The sequence below is a fragment of the Podarcis muralis genome, chromosome 16 (genome assembly GCF_964188315.1).
Source record: "Podarcis muralis chromosome 16, rPodMur119.hap1.1, whole genome shotgun sequence".
In the NCBI taxonomy this organism is placed as follows: Eukaryota; Metazoa; Chordata; class Lepidosauria; order Squamata; family Lacertidae; genus Podarcis; species Podarcis muralis.
The window spans coordinates 32,976,636-32,999,329 of record NC_135670.1 but is presented as its reverse complement, the minus strand read 5'-3'; the positions used below and the strand labels follow the sequence as shown (position 1 = coordinate 32,999,329).

General features: G+C 45.7%; 1 protein-coding gene across 2 annotated transcripts in view; it reads right to left on the bottom strand.

Annotated features, from left to right (window-relative positions):
* GALNT9 (polypeptide N-acetylgalactosaminyltransferase 9) overlaps positions 1-22,694 on the bottom strand; it is a 197,562-nt gene that overhangs the window by 98,171 nt on the left and 76,697 nt on the right. The window contains exons 3-5 of one of the 2 annotated variants that reach the window (XM_028710651.2): positions 17,517-17,683; positions 15,652-15,826; positions 6,511-6,708 (exon numbers count right to left, since the gene is read on the bottom strand). In XM_028710651.2, coding sequence (XP_028566484.1) covers positions 6,511-6,708; positions 15,652-15,826; positions 17,517-17,683 — 540 coding nt within the window. Of the gene's footprint in view, positions 1-6,510; positions 6,709-15,635; positions 15,827-17,516; positions 17,684-22,694 lie in introns of those variants that run through there. The other variant, XM_028710652.2, reaches the window with a different exon arrangement.

The window sequence follows — 22,694 nt, the reverse complement described above, 5'->3', positions numbered from 1 at the left end:
CGAAGAGTCGGACATGACTAAATGACTAAACAACAACAACATCCCTCTTTTCAACCCTGACAACCGGCTATGCTGGCAAGGATTTTGCGTCTCATCATTACCCCTGCTCCAAGCCAAGCCTAAATCATTTTGGCTAAATCATTTTGTGAGTCATGGTTATCCTGTTCATCTGATTCAGTGGGACTTAAACACAGCATTCATTGGGCTGAGGCCTGTCATTCTGCAAGCTGGGGTTCTTGTTGCTGCTGCAGCAGTTGTGGATGATAATCCCCATTTGCAAAATGCCTTTCCTAGCAAGGTGTGTCTGCCTGCCTCATTACTGACCATTGACCATTATTGACATAATGACATAAAGAAGAAGTTGTTGTTGTTCCTAGTCTTTGGCCAAGCAGGAATTGTGAGCTTCTGCTTTCCCCTCCTTGGTGGTGGGGTATCCCATGAAAGGGATCCACAGGGAAGTGCTTCTCTCCATAGATCCACATCGGGGCTGAGGGCCACTGGCTCCGGCGGGGGGGGGGGGCAGAGAGAAGGGGTGGGCATGGCTGGCACGCATCCCGGGGGCGAGGTGCACCACCTGTGGGGGTGTGATGCCCAGCACGGGGGGGGGGGGGTGTGGCAGCCGCAATGGCACCCCACCAAGATTGTGCCACTGGGGCCGGTGTGCTCCCCCCGCACCTCTGTTTCTCTGCCAGTGGTGAGGGCCATAGCACTCCCTAATTTGGCTACCCAATGCCAAGTCAAACTCACCGTGGCATTGTTGTTGTGGCCTATTTTTAACCCCCCAAAACATTGGATTTACCAATATGTCCTGATGGAGGTGGATTCGTGGTGCCCGGGCATACAAGGAAGGGCCACAGCTCAGTGGTGCAGCACCCGCTTTGCATTCACAAGGTCCCATGTTCAATCTGGATCAAATTGCTTCCCCATCCCAAGAGGTGAAGGAAAACATGTCTGAGTCGGCAATGTCAAGGGTGAGGGGGAAGTCAGAAGTGTCTACCTGCACAGCCATAATCAATCAAACAGAATCTATTTTGTTTATAATCACTCTTTCTCACCCAGCTGGTAGTGAGAGGAAGACAGATACAGGCAGCGAGAGAATGAAAGAGAGAGGGGGAAAGGTGATTAATGTTGGCCAAACTGCTTTTGGATAATCTGATGGGCTGGCCGATGGGTGCAGAGCGTTATCAAGAAGAGTATCAGCACGGGGACATCTAACGCTGGAACAATGAAATGGCTTTTGGTTTTGGCAGGGCTGGAGCTTTCCAAGTGCTACACTGCAAATGAATATTGTTGTACTGGGGCGGGGGAGAGATTGTGCAGTCAATCTGTGTAAATTACTTTAAGATGTTCTTCAGCGAGCACAGCTTGAGATCCTCTGGAGCAGTGGGAATGCTGCTGTCCAAGGTGGCAAAGACAAAAGTGGTGAGCTAGGGTTGCCCTTGTGCTATTGGTGACTTTGCATCTTCCCACAGTGGCAGGATACCCTACATTTCTCCAATGAAAATAGGAACACCCTAAGGAAAAGTGGGACATTCTGGGATCAAGTCAGAAACCAAGACAGTTTCTATAAATCCAGGACTGTCCCTGGGAAATAGGGACACTTGGAGGGTCTGATAATGTCCTCAAAGGGATAATATACTTGGTCTTTATTAGTTCTTGAGTGTGAAGAAACCAGCACACCTTGCTCTTGACAGACAGGGTGTGGGAATAGATGGATCATAGGTGTGATCTATTCTGACAGATTTTGTCTCCCTTAATGCCTTAATCTAATCTGACAATCCGGGAGGAGGGGGAAAATTGGCCTGCCATCTGTCTCTTTTGCTGCTCAAACACCGGTATGATTTTATTTCCCAGATGTCTTTACAGAGGAGGAGGAGGAGGGGAAAGAAGTAACTTCTGATTAGAATCAAAGTGACACAAATCCACACCCGCACCACTGAAGTCAAAAGGATGTCAAGAGAGTCGGCGAGACGTCAACAAAGACTTAATATGCACCAAAAAAACAACAACTGAGTTTTCTCAGGCCATTGAAGCAGGGAGAGCTTGTGATAGGATGGGCAGAAAGACACCATGTTTCACTGCAAACTCATTTCGATAAATTAGAGAATGTCAAAACACACTTTGCGGAGATGGTGGAATACTGGCGTGTGGCACCTTGATGGAGCATCACCTGCCTCGTTCTATGGTACATTAAGCAATCGGTGAGAAACGTATGGGTTGTTTTAACAGGCCACTACTGCTGGGATAAGGAGATAAAAATTCAAGGCAGAGGCGAGCCTGACTGGAGACAGGTGACTAATGGCTCCAGGAGGTGTTGATAATGGAATGCAACAGAGCAGTCCATCAATAGGGAGAACAGGTGAGTGGGGAGGGAAGCAGCCCAATGGACAATTAGGCCTCCCTGTCTAGCCTCTGAGGCTGCTTTGGGTAAACCATTTATGGTGTATGATATCAGGTGTGGGGCAGCTAAATATGCAGCTAGGGTGAAAGGTGGGCTGTGGAGCTGGCAAAATCCCAGCACTTAGGAACTGCCAACTAGCAGCTGATTGTTGAGGCTTGCAAGTGCATGGCCTTGAATCAACCAATCATCAGGATTTGCAAAACATGGTACAGACTATCAATGACTACTAGCTATGGTGGTCATGTTCTATCTCTCCTATCGAAGGCAGTACAGTGGTACCTCAGGTTACATATGCTTCAGGTCACAGACTCCGCTAACCCAGAAATAGTGCTTCAGGTTAAGAACTTTGCTTCAGGATGAGAACAGAAATCGTGCTCCAGTGGTGCGGCGGCAGTGGGAGGCCCCATTACCTAAAGTGGTGCTTCAGGTTAAGAACAGTTTCAGGTTAAGTATGGACCTCCGGAACGAATTAAGTACTTAACCCAAGGTACCATTGTATGCCCCTGAATGCCTGTTGCTAGGAATCACAGGTGGGGAGAGTTGCTGTTGCAGTCAGGTTGGCCACGGGCATTTGGTTGGCCACTATGAGAACAGGCCTAGATGGGCTGTTGGCTTGATTCAGCAGGCTTCTTTTGTGTTCTTCAAGTCTTATGCCACTGAGTGCCAAAGTCTGCCATCTCTGCGTGGCAGGGAGTGTGAACAAGGAATCCAGCACATCATGAGGGTCTGCCTGCTTAGCTTCACTCCCAGATCCTATGGCTTTGTGAACTTCTGGCTTGACGTTTCGCAGTTAGGAATGAAAAGGGGATGGTTTTTTCATGGGGGGGGGGAGTTACTACTTGGAGGCAAAAGTAGTGACAGCGCCTTCTCGGCAGTGGTACCCTCCCATCAGATGTCAAGGAGATAAAGAACTACACAACTTTTAGAAGATATCTGAAGGCAGCCCTGTATCAGGAGGTTTTTAATGTTTGGTGATTCATTATGTTTTTATATTTTGCTGAAAGCAGCCCTGAGTGGCTGGGAGAATCCAGTCAGATGGGTGGGGTATCAATAATAAAATGATTGTTTTTATTACCTCATTTGACTTCTTTTTTAAAAAAGTTTTTGCTGTTCCACAAGTGGCACAGTGGAGTCACAGCTCCCTGCCCCTGCCCACCCTGTGCTTTTCAGCATGTTGCTACAGCATGATGTAAGCATGTGAGAAGGTCTTAATGCTGGTGGTGGCCAAACCAAAAGAGGTGGTAGAGGAAAAACACCACTAAACGGCATATATCCCTTGAAAATGTTGCTGACTTTCACCATCCACACACGCACACAAATCACTGAAATGCCTCCCCGTCGCTACTTCAATTCACAGTTTGTGAATATGGGGATTTCATCTCAGCCCAACTTCTCAAACTTTATCAATCATCAGCACCATCTGCCAATGTGCATGGTGATGTACAGAATAAATGCAACCCTCCATCCCAAGAAGCCTGCAATGTAAAAGAGAAGGCAATGAAGGGAGGAGTGTGGATAATGGAGGTAAAGAAGAAGAAGAAGAAGAAGAAGAAGAAGAAGAAGAAGAGGAGGAGGAGGAGGAGTTTGGATTTGATATCCCGCCTTTCACTCCCTTTAAGGAGTCTCAAAGCGGCTAACATTCTCCTTTCCCTTCCTCCCCCACAACAAACACTCTGTGAGGTGAGTGGGGCTGAGAGACTTCAAAGAAGTGTGACTGGCCCAAGGTCACCCAGCAGCTGCATGTGGAGGAGCGGAGACGCGAACCCGGTTCCCCAGATTAGGAGTCTACCGCTCTTAACCACTACACCACACTGGCTCTCCACAGGTAAAATGGAAAATAATACGTATCTGTGGCAACACAGAATCCCAACAGTAAGGAGGAGCCATTCAGAAGAGAAGAGGTGTGTGTGTGTGTGTGTGTGTGTGTGTGAGAGAGAGAGAGAGAGAGAGAGAGAGAGAGAGAGAGAGAGAGACCAAAGATTAAGTTGGTGTAGTCTCCGCTTCCCTGGCCACTGGAATCAATAGCAGAACATTCCCAGTGAATGAAATAGTGGCTGCTCTTTGAAAGGGGAAGGAGAAAAGCTGGCCAGGTTTATCAAGGGACATTCAGATTTCCTGAGCAATTACCTGCCTGCATATTGAGGCTTCACAAAGAGCAGGAGGTCCCCGATAACAGACGTGCACCGCTTGAAGATAAATAAAATGAATGCTGTCGCGTCCCTCTGTTTCGCAGCGATAAGAGGAAAAGTAAGGCTAAAGCCCAATTTGCATCATTTATGAACCTTTGCTCAGGCATAGGGTTGCCTCTAATGGGGAAAGGAGGAAGGAACAATATGTGTAAGAACACACACACACACACACACACACACACACACGGACGGAGGGAGGGTGGTATGAAATGTCTGCAGCTCCTGAATTTGCAAACTATGAATCAGGTAAAGGGCCTTTGGAAGAGAAAAACAGCTGTCAGGAGGGGAGGAGCTCCACCCATTTTCACAGCCACTGCTTGGATCTGGATCTCCTCCCCCAGGCTGCTTTACCCCTTGAAATGAACATATATATATGCATAGCTGCATTTTGGTCCACATATTGCTTCAGGGAGTACAAATTAGGTAGATGCACACTAAAAAAAAAAAAAAAACCCTGTATGGATCTCTTTTCCAGCCCTATTGACTTCCCAGCCAAGATGTGAGTGGGACAGAGTGGCCAGCAGAAAGGTCGCAGAAGAAAGATTGCTTTTTGTGGGGTACGTGAGGAAGATGCCATCATAGGGGCTCCATTCTGTGTGAGCCCACATACTCATCATTGGTGCTTATTTCCTTCCTTTCTTCCTCTGTCCCTAAGCCACACAGCTGCTCAAAAGAAGGCAGGACAGGTGGAGGAAGCAGCTCCAGTTCCTGAGTCTTCTCACTGCATGGAGAGGGCAAGTGATCAGGCGGTAGGAGTAGCGAATATGAGGGGGAAGGGCCATAGCTCAGTGGTAGATCATCTGTCTTCCGTGCAGACGGTCCCTGGCACCTCCAGGTGGGACTGTGAATGTCCATGATCTGATACCCTGGAGAGCCACTGCCAGTCAATGTAGACAACACTGAGCTAGCTAGACCACTGGCCTGACTCAGTATGAAGCAGTTTCTTAATGACAGTGTGGGCGATACTGAGCTACATGGACCACTGGACGGGCTTTGCCTAAGGCAGCTTCCTAGGTTCTTATGAGGATCACAACCAAGGGGCCCTAGGGGTCAGTGATGGGCCTTCTGAAGGAGTGCATACCTCAATAGGAACTCAGTAATGCCTGCTGGAAGTTTGGGTGCAACTCAGCTTGGACAAGAGGGATTTTGTATGGGTTAAGGCAGATAGAATTAGGGGCATCCAGATTCCTAGACTATCTTTGTACCTGTACTTTTAACCTCTTGAGCTGACCTCTGTATCTGATATTAGACTGATATGGTTGCATTCTTTTACAGCTTACTGCTCCTCTCACACTTTTCTCTTGGACCTTAATATGAGAGGTCAACTTGGAGCTAGTATGGCTGCCTTTGTTCTTCTCCAGATTGGCTAGTTAGGTTAGAAACTTTTCTATCCAACGTATGTATTTCCTACTATAAACTACTTCATTGTTTTCTTACTCTGCAAGCATATATCTGTGTGGGATTGCAGCAAGTCGACTCTTTCGCTCAGTTGGTTAGAGTGTAGTGCTGATAACGCCAGGGTTACAGGTTTGATCCCTTTGGGGACTGGATCAGATGACCCTCAGTGTCCCTCCCAACTCAACAATACTATGATTCTACGATTCTTTAACCAAGATTCACTAGCAAAAATGCCTCTCACTCTGCATACAAAAGGGTTCCAACCAGTAACTGGACACAGTTATCCCAATAATGCCTAGACAGAATGCTGCGCTGACACCAGCTCTGAAAGTTGCACAAGGACTCGGCCAACTCAGAACAGTGGTGTGCGGTTGATGCATCTGATGGGGTGGCTTAAATTCGTCAAGGCACACAACATCCCCTCTCACAGCATGCAGTGTTGTTTTTGTGGGGAGATCAGCCCTTGGGATTAAAGATCTTTCAGCAGTAAAGCAGCAATGGTATGAAATTGCAGAAAGTCACCTGATGGGTGCAGACTCGTCCCCCTTGTCCAGCCAGTCTTGCGGTGGGATTATGTACATACACCAGAGTCCCCAGTTGTAGCCATGAGCTGCATTGGCGTATTGCTGCACTTCAAACGTGTTGTACTTTATGTTGTCAATAGCTGGAAGGATGATCCGTTTCCTGTCTTCTTTGATGCGGGTAAGTGCCGGCTCCACCCTGTAAACAAACAATATTTGTTCCTGTTTTTCTTTTTCTTTTGAAGAAGAGTATTTTGTTGAGAATAAATAGAACCGAAATTAATACTACCAATTCACCCCCATATAGAATATTGATGGCCACCAACTTGAAAGGCTTTACAAGAGGATTAGACAAATTCATGGAGCAAAAAGCTTATCAGTGGCTTTGTTCTTCCTCTACTTTTGGAGACACTATGCCTCAAAACACCTATTGCTGGGAATCACAAGTGGGGAGAGGGCAGCTGTGCTCAGAGCCTACTAGCTGGCTTCCCCTGGGCATCTGGTTGGCTGCTGTGGAACAAGATGCTGGACTAGATTATCCTTACCTTATCCAGCAGCTTCTTCTTATGTTCTCTTGAAGTCAACTATTATTTCTTTAAAAAATAAGTGAACAAATCAGTCTTGAATATATCCATGAGCAGGGCTGTTGGGCATGAGCAGGGAACCTGTGGATATTCAGATGTTCATAGAATCATAGAATTGTAGAATTGGAAGGGGCCTTGAGGATCATGTTGGACACCAACTCATAAGAACATAGGAAGGACCTTCTATGATCAGGCCAATGACCCATCTAGTCCAGCATCCTGTTCTCACAGTGGCCAACCCGATGACTGTGGGAAATTCACAAGCAGAATATGAGTGCAAGAGCAGGCTCGCCTCCCAGCAACTGGGATTCAGAAGCACTACTGCCACCAACTCCCATCAGTCCCAAGCCTCATGGCCAGTGGTCAGATGATGGAGCTCAGCCATGTTGGAAGGACTACAGGTCCACCAACCCTGCTTTAGGACTTTGTAAGAATCTCAACCCATCCCACCACTGAGATTTGAAACAGCACCCCTGAACCCTTTCATTCATTTGCAGCGAGGTGCTGCATGGCCAACAAACACCTAAGGGTGTATGGGGAGGGGCAGTAGGCTATGCATCCCATCATATCAAGAGCCAAGAGCCATCTAGATGTGGCTGGACTACAACTTCCAGCATCCTTGATCATCATGCTGGCTGGGGCTGGGGCCCACATCATCTGGAGGACCACAGGTTTCCCTTTCGTGCTCCAAGCCATGCTTGGATTGGGTCCTTCAGAAAGATGGGCAAGGCAGCTTCCTATATGATATATAGAAGAGCCTCTGGTTTCTGGTGTATCAAGTCATTAGCTTAAGGAATGCACCTGTACTTATCTTCCAGCATTTCACAGAAGAAAACAGGATACATTCACCTTGCATCACTCCTGCCCTTGTAGGGAAGATCACTATCTGACCCTTCAGAACATAATGCATTGCTGAAGGCTCTGCTCTTGCCTGTCACTTGCTATCTTCACATACTCTGCAAATGCCTGCCCTCCCCTGGTCTGAAAAGCCAACATGGTGTTTATTCTTTTGGTTAAAGAATTCAGCAGGGAAAACTGCTACAACAAATTGTCTAAGAAGACATAACCAACAAAAGTAAATATACCAATATGTCCAATGAATGAAATGGCAAGTGGTGCACTGCATACCAATTTAGTATTTACATCAAGGATGGGGCAGTTCTAGCCTGTGGGTCAAACTTGGCCTTCCATGCCTCCCCATTTTGCCTGCAAGAACAAAACCATGCTCACCTGTCCCACACCTGATGTACCGGTAATATGTGGTGTTAGGTGTGGGACACATATATTCATGGTGGCAGAAAGCAGTCAGTTAACACATGGTGGTGGGGACTGGCTGGTACACTCAAACTCTGCAGGAAGTAGGGCTGAACCCTCATTCATGAGCTAATATGCAGAAAGTTCAATCCTACTTGGTTCAGACATGCAAACCAGTCCCCATTCCTGAGCCCTGCAGGAAGCAAGATTGAACCTTAGTTCCTCAGCAGATGAGCAGGGAATTCAATCCTTCTTGATTTGGGCACATCAGCCAGCTCCTGCTCCTGCACCCTGAAAAAGCAGGATTGAACCCTTGTGTATCACCTGATATACAGTTTGTTGAATATTGATCAGGCAATGTCTCTCCTCACCACCACCAAGGGTCAACTTCAACAGGTGTTATAAAGGCAAGATGAACGCATCCAACCACCACCACTCAGAGATGTAACTTCCAGAGGACTGGGGATGCAGTTAAATGTTGCTGGATGGCAACTCTTAAAGAGAGGCATTGTGGAATAGTGGTTAGAGTGTTGGGCTAGGACCAAGCAGACCAGATGTATCTCTGAATGTCAGTAGCTGAGAAACAGCAGCGGGAATGGACTGTTGTCCCTCTGTCCTTCTTGTGGGCTTCCCAGAGGCCAATGAGGGAAACATGATGTTGGACTAGATAGGTTTTTGGTGTGAACCAGCAGGATCCTTCTTACATTCTTATCCAGGTTCAAATCCCCATTCATCCATGTAACTCACTGGACAATCTGAGGCTGGTCAAAATTGCTTAGCCTAACTTACTTTACAAGGATGTGGAGGGGGGTGGGGCGGACCATGTATGAACATCTTGGAGGAAGTGTGGAAGATAATGGATGACAATTCTAGCAGCTTGTACTAACCATGTTTGAACAAGGCAAAAGCAAAAACATAGGGAAGCAATTTACCAGAGTCCAGTAATGGCAAAGAGGAATTGTCCCTAACAAATAGGAGCAGTCAGAGCACAAACATCTGCAGGAGCACATTGCTCAAATCAAAACACTCAAGGGCCAAACTGCTCCACCCCCACCATGGTATAGATAAGAGACATCTGTTCAATGCTCTCTCTTCTCTTCTCTCTCCATAGTGCATTAGTCAAAAGGTGCCAGTTTGTGGAATCTTAATCTTACCCCCATGGCCTAGAGAAGGAGACCTTCTTTTTAAATAACAACAACAACAACAACCAGCTTGTGCTATTTAGACAAGATTAAATTTATGAGAAGGCTGGTTGTTGGAGGATGACGGGGGATTCCAAGGAGAAGAGCTGGATATTCTCCAAGAAATCAAAACACAATTCAGCTAAGAGGCGCAATTTCTCCCTACTTCTCAAGCAGAAACGGCTTGTTGTGCTGCAGGCATCTGTGGGAGAGGCAATCTCTCTCTCTCTCTCTCTCTCTCTCTCTCTCTCTCTCTCTCTCTCACACACACACACACACACACACACACACACACTTACATGGCAATGCCACAACTGTCATTTCTCCTGGTTCCATCAGCAGGTTTTTGTGTCTCCATTAGTCAAGTAAGTGGGAATAATCCATGCAGACCTAAATAACAATTGCTGTCTGCAACACACACACACACACACACACACACACACACACACGTTGCTTTGTTTCGGCCTGCTATGTCAAGCATCTGAATACCAAGCAACAGATGTAGGCGTCATTAGTGACACACTGTTAATTTGTTTACCTGGCAGAGAAGGACTTGGCTGCTGTGATTCACTTGTTATTGAAGGGTGAAGTGGGGAGTCACCTTGGGGTATTTCATTGCCAAGTGACAACCACCTCAGGGAACAGCCCTCAGGGGGCTGTCACTGAAAGAAGAGGGGGTCTTTGTATTGCCATTGTAGCAATACAGATCAGAGAGTCTTGAAGGTAAATAGCATTGCATGCAATAAGTCATTGTGACAAGTGTCTTCTCTAGTGCGGACAACCCATTTAGGAGGGATGGCTACATCACAGATCGTAATACTGTGGGATAGAGGATAAATTGGTTCAGTTCACATTTTAAATCCAACTGATCTACTTAGATGGTCCTGAACTCAAATGCAGACCAGAACGCAGCTACCAGCTGGCTGATGCGCTTCTCTCTGAGTTTTGTGATGCAGTCTTGGTTTTGGAAAGCATACCCAAAAATTCATATTTAACAAGAAAAATGTATATTTTATGGGGAAATGCATTTGAGAAGGACACAGAATGCATATTTTAGGGAGAGAATATGTACATAATGTGTGGTTTTTTTCAGTTAGCAAAAAATAATGATGGAATGGACCTACAATTAACCGTATGTGAAACTGATATGGAATGGAAAAGGGTTCATCAGTACATCCCAATAGCACTTCGTTGTTGTTGTTTTTAAAAATTCCCTGCTAGATATGAATACACATGGATGGTCAATATTACAGGAACATAGGAAGCTTCCATATATCAAACCAGATCATTGGTCCATTGAGCTCAGTGTTGTTTACACTGGCTGGCAGTGACTACCCAGGGTTTCAGACAAAGGACATTTCAAGATTTACCTGGAGATGCCAGGATTTGAACCTGGGACCTCTTGCATGAGCTGCTGCTCTACAGCTCAGACAAAGGCAGCCAGAACATCTCCCTTTGGCCTGTCCCTCACCTCTGTGATAGAAGGGCAGTCTAGACAATCATGGCAGAGACCTCTTGTGACAGTGCACACAGTCCAATGTCATTCATAGTAACTTCCTCCTGCCTATTTCTTCTGTTGTAAACTGCCCTGTGATTTTTGGGCAAAGGCTGTTTTATCAATTTAATAAACAACCACAATAGTATTAGGATGAGAGCTCCCGATATATGAACAGACTGTAAAATTATGAATGGCTGGAAAGCCTAGCTTACTCTCACAGTGTTGGGGATTCTTTGCTTGTCAGGCATTTGTGTCCTCTTTTGTAAAAATTTGATTAACATAAAGCAATACCCAGCATGGAGCTCACTTGGGTACCATGAGAAATTAATGCAACACCCTTTCCTCAAAAGCAGTTGCGCCATGATGCCTGTTTCTAAAAGGAGATGCCTAAAATCTTTTATCAAAGGATCCCTTGCAGAGGCCTGGTGGAGCTGTCATGTTGGATACTGCCAAACCACCCCCATTTCCTTATTACAGCTGACTACGGCTCTCTAAGGCCGCTAGTTTGTCCTCCTCCTGCACATACTTTCCATAGCTCCATAGCAACTCCATAAATCATCTTGCTTGAGTTATGCAGCTTCCTTTACAAGAGAGATCAGATTTCCTTACGGGATAACAATGATGATATCAGTAGGGCTGTTTGTGCTTTAGTAGTCCTTCTGAAGTGGGGGGGGGGGTGCGATGATCAGGGAATCGTGCCCACTTCCAAATAAAGTCTTAACAATGTGGTGTGAGTGTCCTCCCAGCACTGTCCCCAGATAGCTATGGAATTCAGCAATGAGAGGATGACATAAGGGTTAGGGTGCTGGACTAGGACCTGGGAGATCAGTGTTTACGTCCCCACTCAGCCATGGAGCTTGATGGGTGAACTTGGGCCAGTCTGAGGACCAGACAAGCTTGGAAGACACCATTCAGTCTCCAGGTCTGAGGTTCCCCACCCCTCCATTAGAACATCAATTATCGCACTGGACACCAAGTACTTCTGGTTTCAAACTAAAGAGCTAAACCGTTCCCAATGATGAGCTGTGTTTGAAAACTTCCATTCCCACTTTCTCGGAAGCCTGAACTGTGAAATTTCACAGATACAGAAATGGCAAGCGAAGATTCCCCCGGGTTTGTGAAAGAATGAGATCATGTCACCACTTTTATTTTCCATCTGGATAGAATACTAAAATGGAAGCACACGGGAAACGATGACACAATCAAAGCCTTTGAGGAGGGGAGCAGCACCTGTGCCATGCCAAAGTCAGCTGTTCTGCCATGACCCCACAGGGTACAAATATACATGGAAGATGCTTTTATAAGAAAGAAATATCAGAGGTCTTCCAGAGAATTGAAGAGAAACCATTGGAGAATTTATCCCCACTCCCTGGGAAATTTGGTTTCCCTGCGTGCAAATAAAGTGGAGAATTTAAAGAGGCCACATGTAACGTGATTTCCAGCTGATGCTCAAAGCACTAGAAATCTCTGACTCAAAGCCAGTTCCAATGCTCTCTCCATGTGGAGGAGAAGTAAGGAGGGGTCTCCAGCAGCAATTTGCCCTGAAGATAAGTTCCTTGACAGCAGAATGCCCTACCCCTATCCTGCTGGGTGAAGCAGGGGAGCGGTCCAATCAAGCCCAGAAAGCCCTATGAATAACTATTACATAGGACATTGGACCAGTAGAGGAGCTGTCCAACAGCTTCAGCAACATGAAGTCCATGCTCCAAGTGCTGAAGCAGTCAAGGGGGAAGGTAGACCTAGGAGCTGGTCAATGGAGCCGATGCATCAGCAGCTTCCAGGAAGCAAAGAAAGGGTTATGTCATTAATGGAGAACCTTTTACCTGGTTAACTCCAACTCCCTTCAGTCCCAGCCAGCATGGCCAGTCCTTTGGGTGGACAGGAATTATGGTCCAATGACATCCATCGGCAAAAAGTTAATGCAATTAGCTGGGTTCTCTCGTTCTTCCTGGCACATTAGTGGGAACCAAATCTAGTGGTGATTGGTAGGGGGTCCAGAGTTCAGTTGGGGCACCCTGGGGTGCCCCTGCAAGCCCCCAAAACTCCAAGCGTCTTCTGATGAGCATAACTCTAGGCATTCCCCCTTGTCTCCAGGGTGCTGCAATCCCAAGCTTCCTTGGAAAATGCAACTATTTTGCAGGCTATCGGACCTCTCAGGGTGATTGTGATAATGAAATAGCTACATAGAAAAGTTGGATATAAATGCAGGTAGTAATCAGTAATATCATGGTCTCAGGGCTCCTTTCAAAGTGTCCTGTCTCCTCCTCATCCATGCTCAGACTCACAGCAGAATCACATCTAATTCTTTATCACATCAGGACCAAGGAGCAAGCTAGAACTTGGGACAAAACCATTACTGAGAGTGCAGGAACACAGCAGAGCCGGAGAAGTCCTTTTGCAAGGCTCAATCCGACCAGGAAGCATTATGATACTCCTTTCTGTGCCGAAGGATCCAATGGCCAGCCTGTGTGGGTGGAGACAATCAGTCCAGGACCTGAAGGCAGTCAACAAGGGAAGCTGCCACCTGCAATTCAGAGCTTCACCACATGGGGCACCCACACAAAGGCTGAGCCGCTCTTGACATCAGAGGGCCATGCAGAGGTAGTGAGGGCTGGCTGATCACAAGAAAACTTGTGGCAGGTAGCATTTAATTAAACAATAGAAACAAAACTTTGGGCCAAAAGTTAGGAATTTCCTTGGCAATTATTGATTTGTGACAAATCCCAAGTATCTCTGGACTGTTGGGACACATGTCTTTGGTCTGACCCAGCACAACATCTCTTATGCTCTGAATATTTTCAATCTCATTTCCCTCATTGAGTAACTTAAGTAGGGGATTGCTCAGGCTAAGAGAGACACCATTAAGCCTCATTCTCCTACATTCCATTATTAGCCTAATGGCCCAAAATCTTTTGATTGAAAATTAATTCTCTGGAGGAATCTGGACAACAGTGTTTGAAATGGCAGCATTTTTTTTTTGCTGGTGAATTGGTTGGGGTGTTAGGGCCTCCCCAGCCTCATAATGACTATTTCTGGGTATTCAACCAGTTAGATTCTTTTCAACTTCATTGGTGCTCCCTGCAGGGACATTAATGTGACTTGAAGTAAATGGTTGGTTGGAGGCACACTGAAGCTTACCTCCTTCAGATTCCAAAGCTAAATACTCTTGTCTACTCATTTTGTCTTATCTATCTGTCTTTTAAGGATGAGTGGGCTTGCCCCCTCCCCGTCACCATTCCAGTGTCATTCCCAGGATTGCTCTCCCATCTCTCCCAGTTTAACTTGGTGAATGTCTCAATTTGATTCCAGACTTCCTCAACCCAGGATTAGAACTCCCATCATCCCTGATCATTGGCCATGCTGGCTTGGGCTGATGGGGAGGAGTAGCCAAAACATCTGGAGGGCACTAGGTCAAGGAAATAAGCAGCAGCCCCTTTCATGCATTCCTCTATGCACAGGTTTAATACCAGGGAGAAGCATTCATAGAATCCAGAGCTGGAAGGGACCCTAAGGATCATCTAGCCCCCAGCGATGCAGGAATATGCAGTTGTCACATACTGTGGAACCTTGGTACTCGAATGGCTTGGCTTCTGAACAAATCGGCTCCTTAATCCAGAAGTAAGTGTTCCAGTTTGCGAGCATTTTTCAGAAGCCGAACGTCCAACGCGGCTTCCGCTTGAGTGCAGGAAGCTCCTGCAGCCAATCAGAAGCCACGCCTTAGTTTTTGAATGGTTTTGGGAGTTGAATGGACTCCCAGAATGGAATAAGTTTGAGAAACAAGGTACCACTGTACTGGGATCGAACCTGCAACCTTGACATTGTTAGCACCACATCTAACCAACTGAGCTATCAGAAGCAGGAGTATGTCAACTGGCCGCACCTCCTGATGTGCACAAGAGCCCTCTCTCCTCCTGTTATTTCTTGCTAGTGGTATTTAGAAGCATTGTGGTGGCACAACATAGCCATTGTGGCTAGTTGCAGAGTGACCCAGGCTGTGTTGGGTTAAACCAACAGGAAGGAAGGAAGGAAGGAAGGAAGGAAGGAAGGAAGGAAGGAAGGAAGGAAGGAAGGAAGGAAGGAAACTTGGGACTCTGTGGAATGTGCAGTTCAAGCCTAAGTTTCAGTAACTGGAATGAAGTTGTCATGAGACAGAGTTTTAGCAGTCTGCAGACAGCATTTCAAACTCCACCACCATCTCAGGCATGGTAATAAAAGTGTCTCAGCAAGTTCTCAAGGTCTTTTATCGATTGCCAGTTAAAGCAGCCGTCCTTTTAGCTTTTTACCAATTGCCCGATTCAAGCATCCATTCTATCACAAAGCACAACCTTGAAGCTTACACCTGAGATACATTAACTGTTAATATTTAATACTTAAATTAGCTAGCCTACAATCCTTGTCCTAGATGAGTGAAGGACGAATGCGTTGCCACTGGTGGGTTAAGAGAGAATTCTCTTTCTCTGATAACCTTTCCTATGACTCAGCTACATTAGTAAAAAAAAACACAGCACTTCGAATACAGACTACAGGCTTCAGATTTTTCTCAGTTTCCATGGCTTAGCATCCCTGCCCCAACTTGTCCATTATGCCATCTCCCCTGCCCATGTCCTACCTATCATAGACCTTACCAGCCGGTGTTGAACTCGACGTGAGCATCAAAAAACCCAACCACTGGTGATGTTGCTGCCTTCCAACCTTGGATTCTGGCTCGGATCAGCCCTTCTCGTTTGTTATTACGAACTATTTTCACCAGCCCTGGGTATCTCTTGTGGACATACTGGTCCAAATTAAACTTCAGCTCAACTGTAAAAACAAAGAGACAAGGAGATTTGGGAGTTGAGAAGCACATTCTGTTTCATTTCAACAGAATCTCACTTAACTCGGAGTAAACATTTCTGAAGCTGAAGGCTCCGATACTTTGGCCACCTCAAGAGAAGAGAAGACTCCCTGGAAAAGACCCTGATGTTGGGTAAGATTGAGGGCACAAGGAGAAGGGGATGACAGAGGACGAGATGGTTGGGCGGTGTTCTCAAAGCTACCAACATGAGTTTGACCAAACTGCAGGAGGCAGTGGAAGACAGGAGTGCCTGGCATGCTCTGGTCCATGGAGTCACGAAGAGTCGGACATGGCTAAACAACTAAACAACAACAACAACAAACATTTCTGAAGACATGAATGAGGACAATTCAATCATGCCAAATTACTCAGTACTTAGTCCCTTCTGTCTGCCCCACCATTTAAAAATTACTTCAAAAACATAGGGTAGTATTCAATGATTGTGCTACCTGGAGTAGACACATTGAAATTAATGGACTTTATTCACTTAAGTTCATTAATTTCAGTGGGTCTATTCTGAATAGGATTTAGTTGGATAGTGTAACATATTGGGGTTACTCTATATTATTGTGCATTTCCTATGTTAGGTAGCCCAAAATGAAATGGATTGGGCCATTTGAATATTATTATTATTATTAATTATTATTGGTATTACTATTCCAAATCATGAGATATAATGAGTTTCTGTGCATTAAATTGTAATAAGTTGGTCACACTGACCAAAGCTTAAGAAAGATTTACTTGGGAAGAGCCATAACTCAGTGGTAGGACATCTGACTTAGAATACAGAAGGTCGCATGTTCAATTCCCAGCATTTCCAGGTAGGGCTGGGAAAGACCCCTGCCGGAAACTGGTCGGTATAGTCATTACTGAACTAGATAGACCAGTGGTCTGACTCAGTGCAAGGCCATTTGCTATGTTTCTAAACTTAAAGTGCCCCCCACAGTAAATATACATATTGCACCCCAAGATTGGATCACAAGTTCTCCTTCAACAGAAACAATACCTCTATATCTTCATTCTTTTTGGTGTCCATACCTGCCGCCTCCATTGAAGCAGAACAAGCACAAGTTTAGCACTAATTTTCGTGTTATTTGCAATTCGATTCTTTTTTTTTCTCCTGGAAGCAAATGACACAGAAAGCAGGACTAAACTTCTGCTGTATTTCTCTTTTATGTCATGTGAAAGCACAAATATAATTAGGAACTTGACAGTTAGGGCAACGTTGGGGAGAACAGGATCAGTTGTGGTGCGAATGCAGTGCAGAACCCATATGTTTGCAGGGAAAGGGCCACAGCTCTGTGGCACATGGAAAGCTGTCATTGGTCCATCTAGTCCAGTGTTTACACGGTCTGACAGCAGTTCTCAAGGGTTTCAGACAAGAGTTTTAGTCTTGCCTGAAGATACCAGAATTTGAACGTGGGACCTTTTGTATACACTCTGCCACTAAGCTGTGGCATTGCACAGCACGCAATTAGCACATTGTTTCCCCATAGTGGGAAAACAAGCTGCTCATAAGTATATATGAATCATTTTTCCTCAACAGCTTTTTCCCCATTATGGACAATCCAAACATGTATATTAGTAAGAAACAGAAACAAACACAAACAAACAAACAAACAAACAAACAAACAAACAGGTGTTTTGAATATTCACCATTGTCACTGTTGTCATCCACCAAGATAATCTCCTTGAGCAGGTGGGATGGGGTGTGATTCACAACACTGTGTACTGAGCGCAAGATGACAGATAGAGCCTCATTTACAAAAATAAAGACCACCGAGATCTGGGGCAGGTCATCAGGATAGGACATCTGTTTGCACCTAGAGAGAATAAAAATGAAGACTAAGATGTACTGAGCATTTAAAAAACAACAACAAAAACCACACCTTAGCTTTCATTAAGCTTTTCTCCATTTAAATGGAGGGATCCAATTTTATTTATTTATAAAAACATTTGCATACCGTTATGTCACAAAAACAATATCTAAGTGGTTTACACCATGGGTTGGCAAACTAAGGTCCGCAGGCCAGATCAGGCCGAATTGTCTTCTGGATCCGGCCCGCGGACGGTCCGGGAATTGCTGTGTGGATCACCAGTGCGCGCGTTCTTCCCCTCTCTGTCCCTCTCCCTCACACGGCGCCGGCGCCTCCTCCCTCCCTCCTCCTGGCTTCTCCCCGCCCTGCCTAGAGGAGGAAGGGGGCTGGGCTTTGTTGGTGCCAGCAGCAGCAGCAGCACTCGAGCGGCCATCATTTTAAGCAGCATCTCTCTAGAGCCCTTTTGCATGCCGCTCATCATCCCTCCGCCACTGCCGCCAGCCCCTGCCACTCGCAAGACACAGGTAAGCAGCCACAGGGGCTTGTGGCACTCTTCCATCATTCCCCCCTCCAAAATAGGTCTGAGGGACAGTGGACCGCCCCTCCCCCCACTGAAAATGTTTGCTGACCCCTGGTTTACACCAATGGAATATAAAAATGTGCAATAAAAACAGTTACAGAAAGTTAAGAGCAGACATGTATTAACCACTGTGGAAGGGTGCATTCTTAATTGTCTGCATGGCCCTGGCAGAATAGAGACGTATTCAGCAGCCATTTAAACTGTACGGGGAGCAACCCTACTAGAAAAGCTAACCAGCAAACTGAAATTAGCACAGAGACAAATGGAAGAGGATGTCTTCACCCTGGTGTGGCTCCCCTTTATCCCATATGCATTCCAACAAGACAATGACCTAACTCCCCCAACATACATACAAATTGACCCAACAACCACCCCCAAGCAAAACTCACTGCAATCAACTGAACACAACCAACCATGCTCTGGGCTCTCCATCCTCTCGCACCACCAACATTAATGAATAAATTAATAAAGAAAGAAAGAACCTCTGCACATACACTATGCCAAATAATAAAATATCATCATCTCCCCCTTCTCTCTCCCTACAGTGTCTCACACTGAATGTAACTGACCTATAGAAAGGACTCTGTGAATTGAAAACAGACATTATATGTACCTTTGTTACACATGAAAATATTTCAATAAAAACATTTTTATTAAAAAAGTTGGCACAGAAAGCACCTGCTGAATGTCTGTTGGCAGAGTATTGCATGGGACTGGGTTGATGACACTATAGACACAGTTTTTTATTGTTGTCAATAAGAGCCTCACCAAGTTGGAGAACAACTAGCAATGCTCCTGCAGATTATTTTAGTGATCAATCTGAAATGTAAGGGTTTAAGGAGCCCCTGAGGGACCCTGGACATAAGTTGTTCAGGGCTTTGTAATTTTTTGGAAATGGTTCACCCATATGCACTGGTCACTTATCTCCCCTCCATCTTGTGTGTATAGGATCACCCAGGGATGCTTCTTTTTCTGGGTGATGGGGGTTCTAGTCTGTGGCCTCCTAGGTATTAGGGACATGGGTGGCACTGTGGTCTAAACCACTGAGCCTCTTGGGCTTGCCGATCAGAAGGTTGGCGGTTCAAATCCCTGCAACGGGGTGAGGTCCCATTGCTCTGTCCCAGCTCCTGTCAACCTAGCCGTGCACGCCAGTGCAAGTAGATAAATAGGTACCGCTGTGGTGGGAAGGTAAAAGGCATTTCCGTGCGCTCTGGTTTCCATCACAGTGTTCCATTGCACCAGAAGTGGTTTAGTCATGCTAGTCACATGACCGGGAAAGCTGTCTGTGGACAAACACCGGCTCCTTCGGCCTGAAGTGAGATGAGCGCCGCAACCCCATTGTCGCCTTTGACTAGACTTAACTGTCCAGGCATCCTTTACCTTTAACTTTACTCCAAGATGTTACTCAACAGTGAACAACTGAAATATCATCTCACTCCTTATGCACCCAATTGACCACTGTGCTCTGCAGGCAAGGACCTCCTACATCTTATAAGGAAGTCAGTTCCTCACAATACAGAAATTGGGTCATTACTGTGGTGGAATTCCCTCCTATTAAATATTAGGCAGGTGCCATCTCACTTGTCTTTTTGGTGCCTAATTTAGAGACTTTTCCCGTTCAAGAAATGGAGTTCTCTCTCAGTTTGCATCTGTATTTGAATTGTTTAAAATATTTTTTAATAGTTTTAATTTAATTTAATTGGCTGCCTCCTTTGAGAGGTAGAGTGGGATATAGATTTAATTATTTGATTAATTAATAAGTCCCATAAGCTCCAGCCAGCATGGGCAATAGCCAGGGATGATGGGAGCTATAGTATGAAACTACCTGGAGAGCAACAGGTTAGGCCCCCCATCCTATTTGAACCAGGATATGCATTTTTTCCCATCCACTACAATTGTGATAATGGCTGAGTATTACTCTGGGCACTGTCTAAACATTTTTGGATATTCAAACCATGCAGGAACCTGAGAATTCACCCCAGCTGCCGCAGGTATCAACCCACAGTTCAGTCTTCTGCAGAGCGCCTTGCAATGAAAGTGAAATGCTAACTCTCTCCTTTGCATGGAAATTAATGTTAAAAATAACCAACATGCTCTCACAGGCAGATCCAGGGTCCAATTACCATAGCAATTACGAGGCCTGTTCTCTAAAATACAGCTAATGATACCACAGGAAATGACTTTCCTTGCTCTTGTCAAACTCGATGACCTCCTGGCTCATCACTTCAACGTAATGATCATACTTTTTTTAACCGTTAGCCATTTATCTCTGGGGGGTGGGGGTGATAGATTGTGCCTGGGTACCAGATAACCCCTGGTGATACATGATGGAGAGGGGGAAAGTGCTGGAGCAATCCATTTTCTGGCCCAGTCTGAGCTGTATTGTATCAAAAGGTTGGTGGAACCTAATACCCACCCCAATGTCCTTGTGACAATTTAAAGTCCTGTGGGCAACCTACCTCTCAGTGGGGCAGCACATTAGGGCAAATGGGGCAATGCCCCATCAACATCAGTCTGCCCTCAGCCAGCCCCTCTTGCCTGCCTTCTTACTTACAACTCAACCGGGGAGTGTGCATATGTCAGCTTCCTGTAGAACTCAACAGGGTGAAGGATGGGAAGAAGAAGAAGAAGAGGAGGAGGAGAAGAAGGAGGAGGAGGAGGAGGAGTTTGGATTTGATATCCCACTTTATCACTACCCGAAGGAGTCTCAAAGCGGCTAACATTCTCCTTTCCCTTCCTCCCCCACAACAAACACTCTGTGAGGTGAGTGAGGCTGAGAGACTTCAGAGAAGTGTGACTAGCCCAAGGTCACCCAGCAGCTGCATGAGGAGGAGCAGGGAAGCGAACCCGGTTCACCAGATTACGAGACTACCGCTCTTAACCACTACACCACACTGGCTCTCTAGAAGTTGTTGGCTCCACCTAACATTGGCTCTGGGGCCACCTACTGTTGGCGTCCCCACCTTCCACCCTACCAGTCCCAATGGGCTACTGCTGGCTACGTACTAAAAAGGTCCACTGCGCATTATTAGCCTGCTAAAATACATTCCAGTGCTTTATAAAAAATAAACCTTGATGAGAGTGGGAGTGAGGGCAGAATTAGGAATGGTTCCTAAACACTATTCACTGTGTGTTTGATGTGATTTGTGAGTCACCTACTGCAATCATACCTCTCAGCAACTTACAGTTTAAAATAATGAGCAACACACACACACACACACACACACACACACACACGGTAGCCCAAAAGTAGGTGTGCTGCTTTAGAATCCACTTTGTTTGTTCTTGACTCAAATTCTGATCATTCAAAATATCAGAAACGAAAAACAATCATGTATGTATGTATGTACAGTGGTACCTCCGGTTAAGAACTTAATTCGTTCTGGAGGTCCGTTCTTAACCTGAAACCGTTCTTAACCTGAGGTACCACTTTAGCTAATGGGGCCTCCCGCTGCTGCCACGCGATTTCTGTTCTCATCCTGAAGCAAAGTTCTTAACCCGAGGTACCACTGTATGTATGTATGGAAAGTATATCTACTTTTGGGCCACCCTGTATAAGCGCTGCATTCAAACAAGGTTTATTCAGAGTAAAGACACTAAAATTAATGGGCCTAAGTTAGTTCCCTGTCAATTTCAATGATTATACTCCGAGTACAATGAAGGTTGAATGTAATCCATTATATAATAAAAAATACATAATATCAAAAAGAAGAAGAGGAGGAGGAGGAGCCATCTGGATCAGGCCAATGGCCCATATAGTTTAGCATCCTGTTCTCACAGTGACCAACAAGATGCATTTGGGAAGCCCACAAGCAGGATTCAAGCACAAGAGCACTCTCCCCTCTCACTGGATTCCAGCAATTGATACCCAGCAACTGATATTCAGTATTTCCTAAGATCCAGGGCAAAAAGCGCTGCCTTTCAGAAATTTCCCCCAAACATCAATTCTGCCTTTGAAATCCTAAACATATGGCAGCCATTGAGTAAACATGCCTAGGATTGCACTGTTTAACTTTAGCACTGTTCAGATACCGAAATGTTCAACCTGTTGAAGGCTCATGTGTACTAACCTCACCCCAATATATTCTTGCAACCATCTTTGGCCTTCCCGCATTCAGCAGGAAGGTTGGGTCAGGGGATTCTACTGGAGAAGGGCCATAGCTCAGTGGTAGAGCATCATGCTTTGTGTGCAGAAGGTCCCAGGTTCACTCCCTGGCATCTTCAGGTAGGATGGGGAGAGAACTCTGTCTGAAATTCTGGAGAGCTGCTGCCAGTCAGTGTGGACAATGCTGAGCTAAGTGGAACAACAGTCTGATTCTGTATAAGGCAGCTTCCTCTGCATATTTAGTTGAAGCTTCCTGAGTCTTGGGAACCCTGAATGATCAGGATTTTGCTGCATAGTTTTCAAAAACTCCACTGCCTTTCCACTCATTCCCC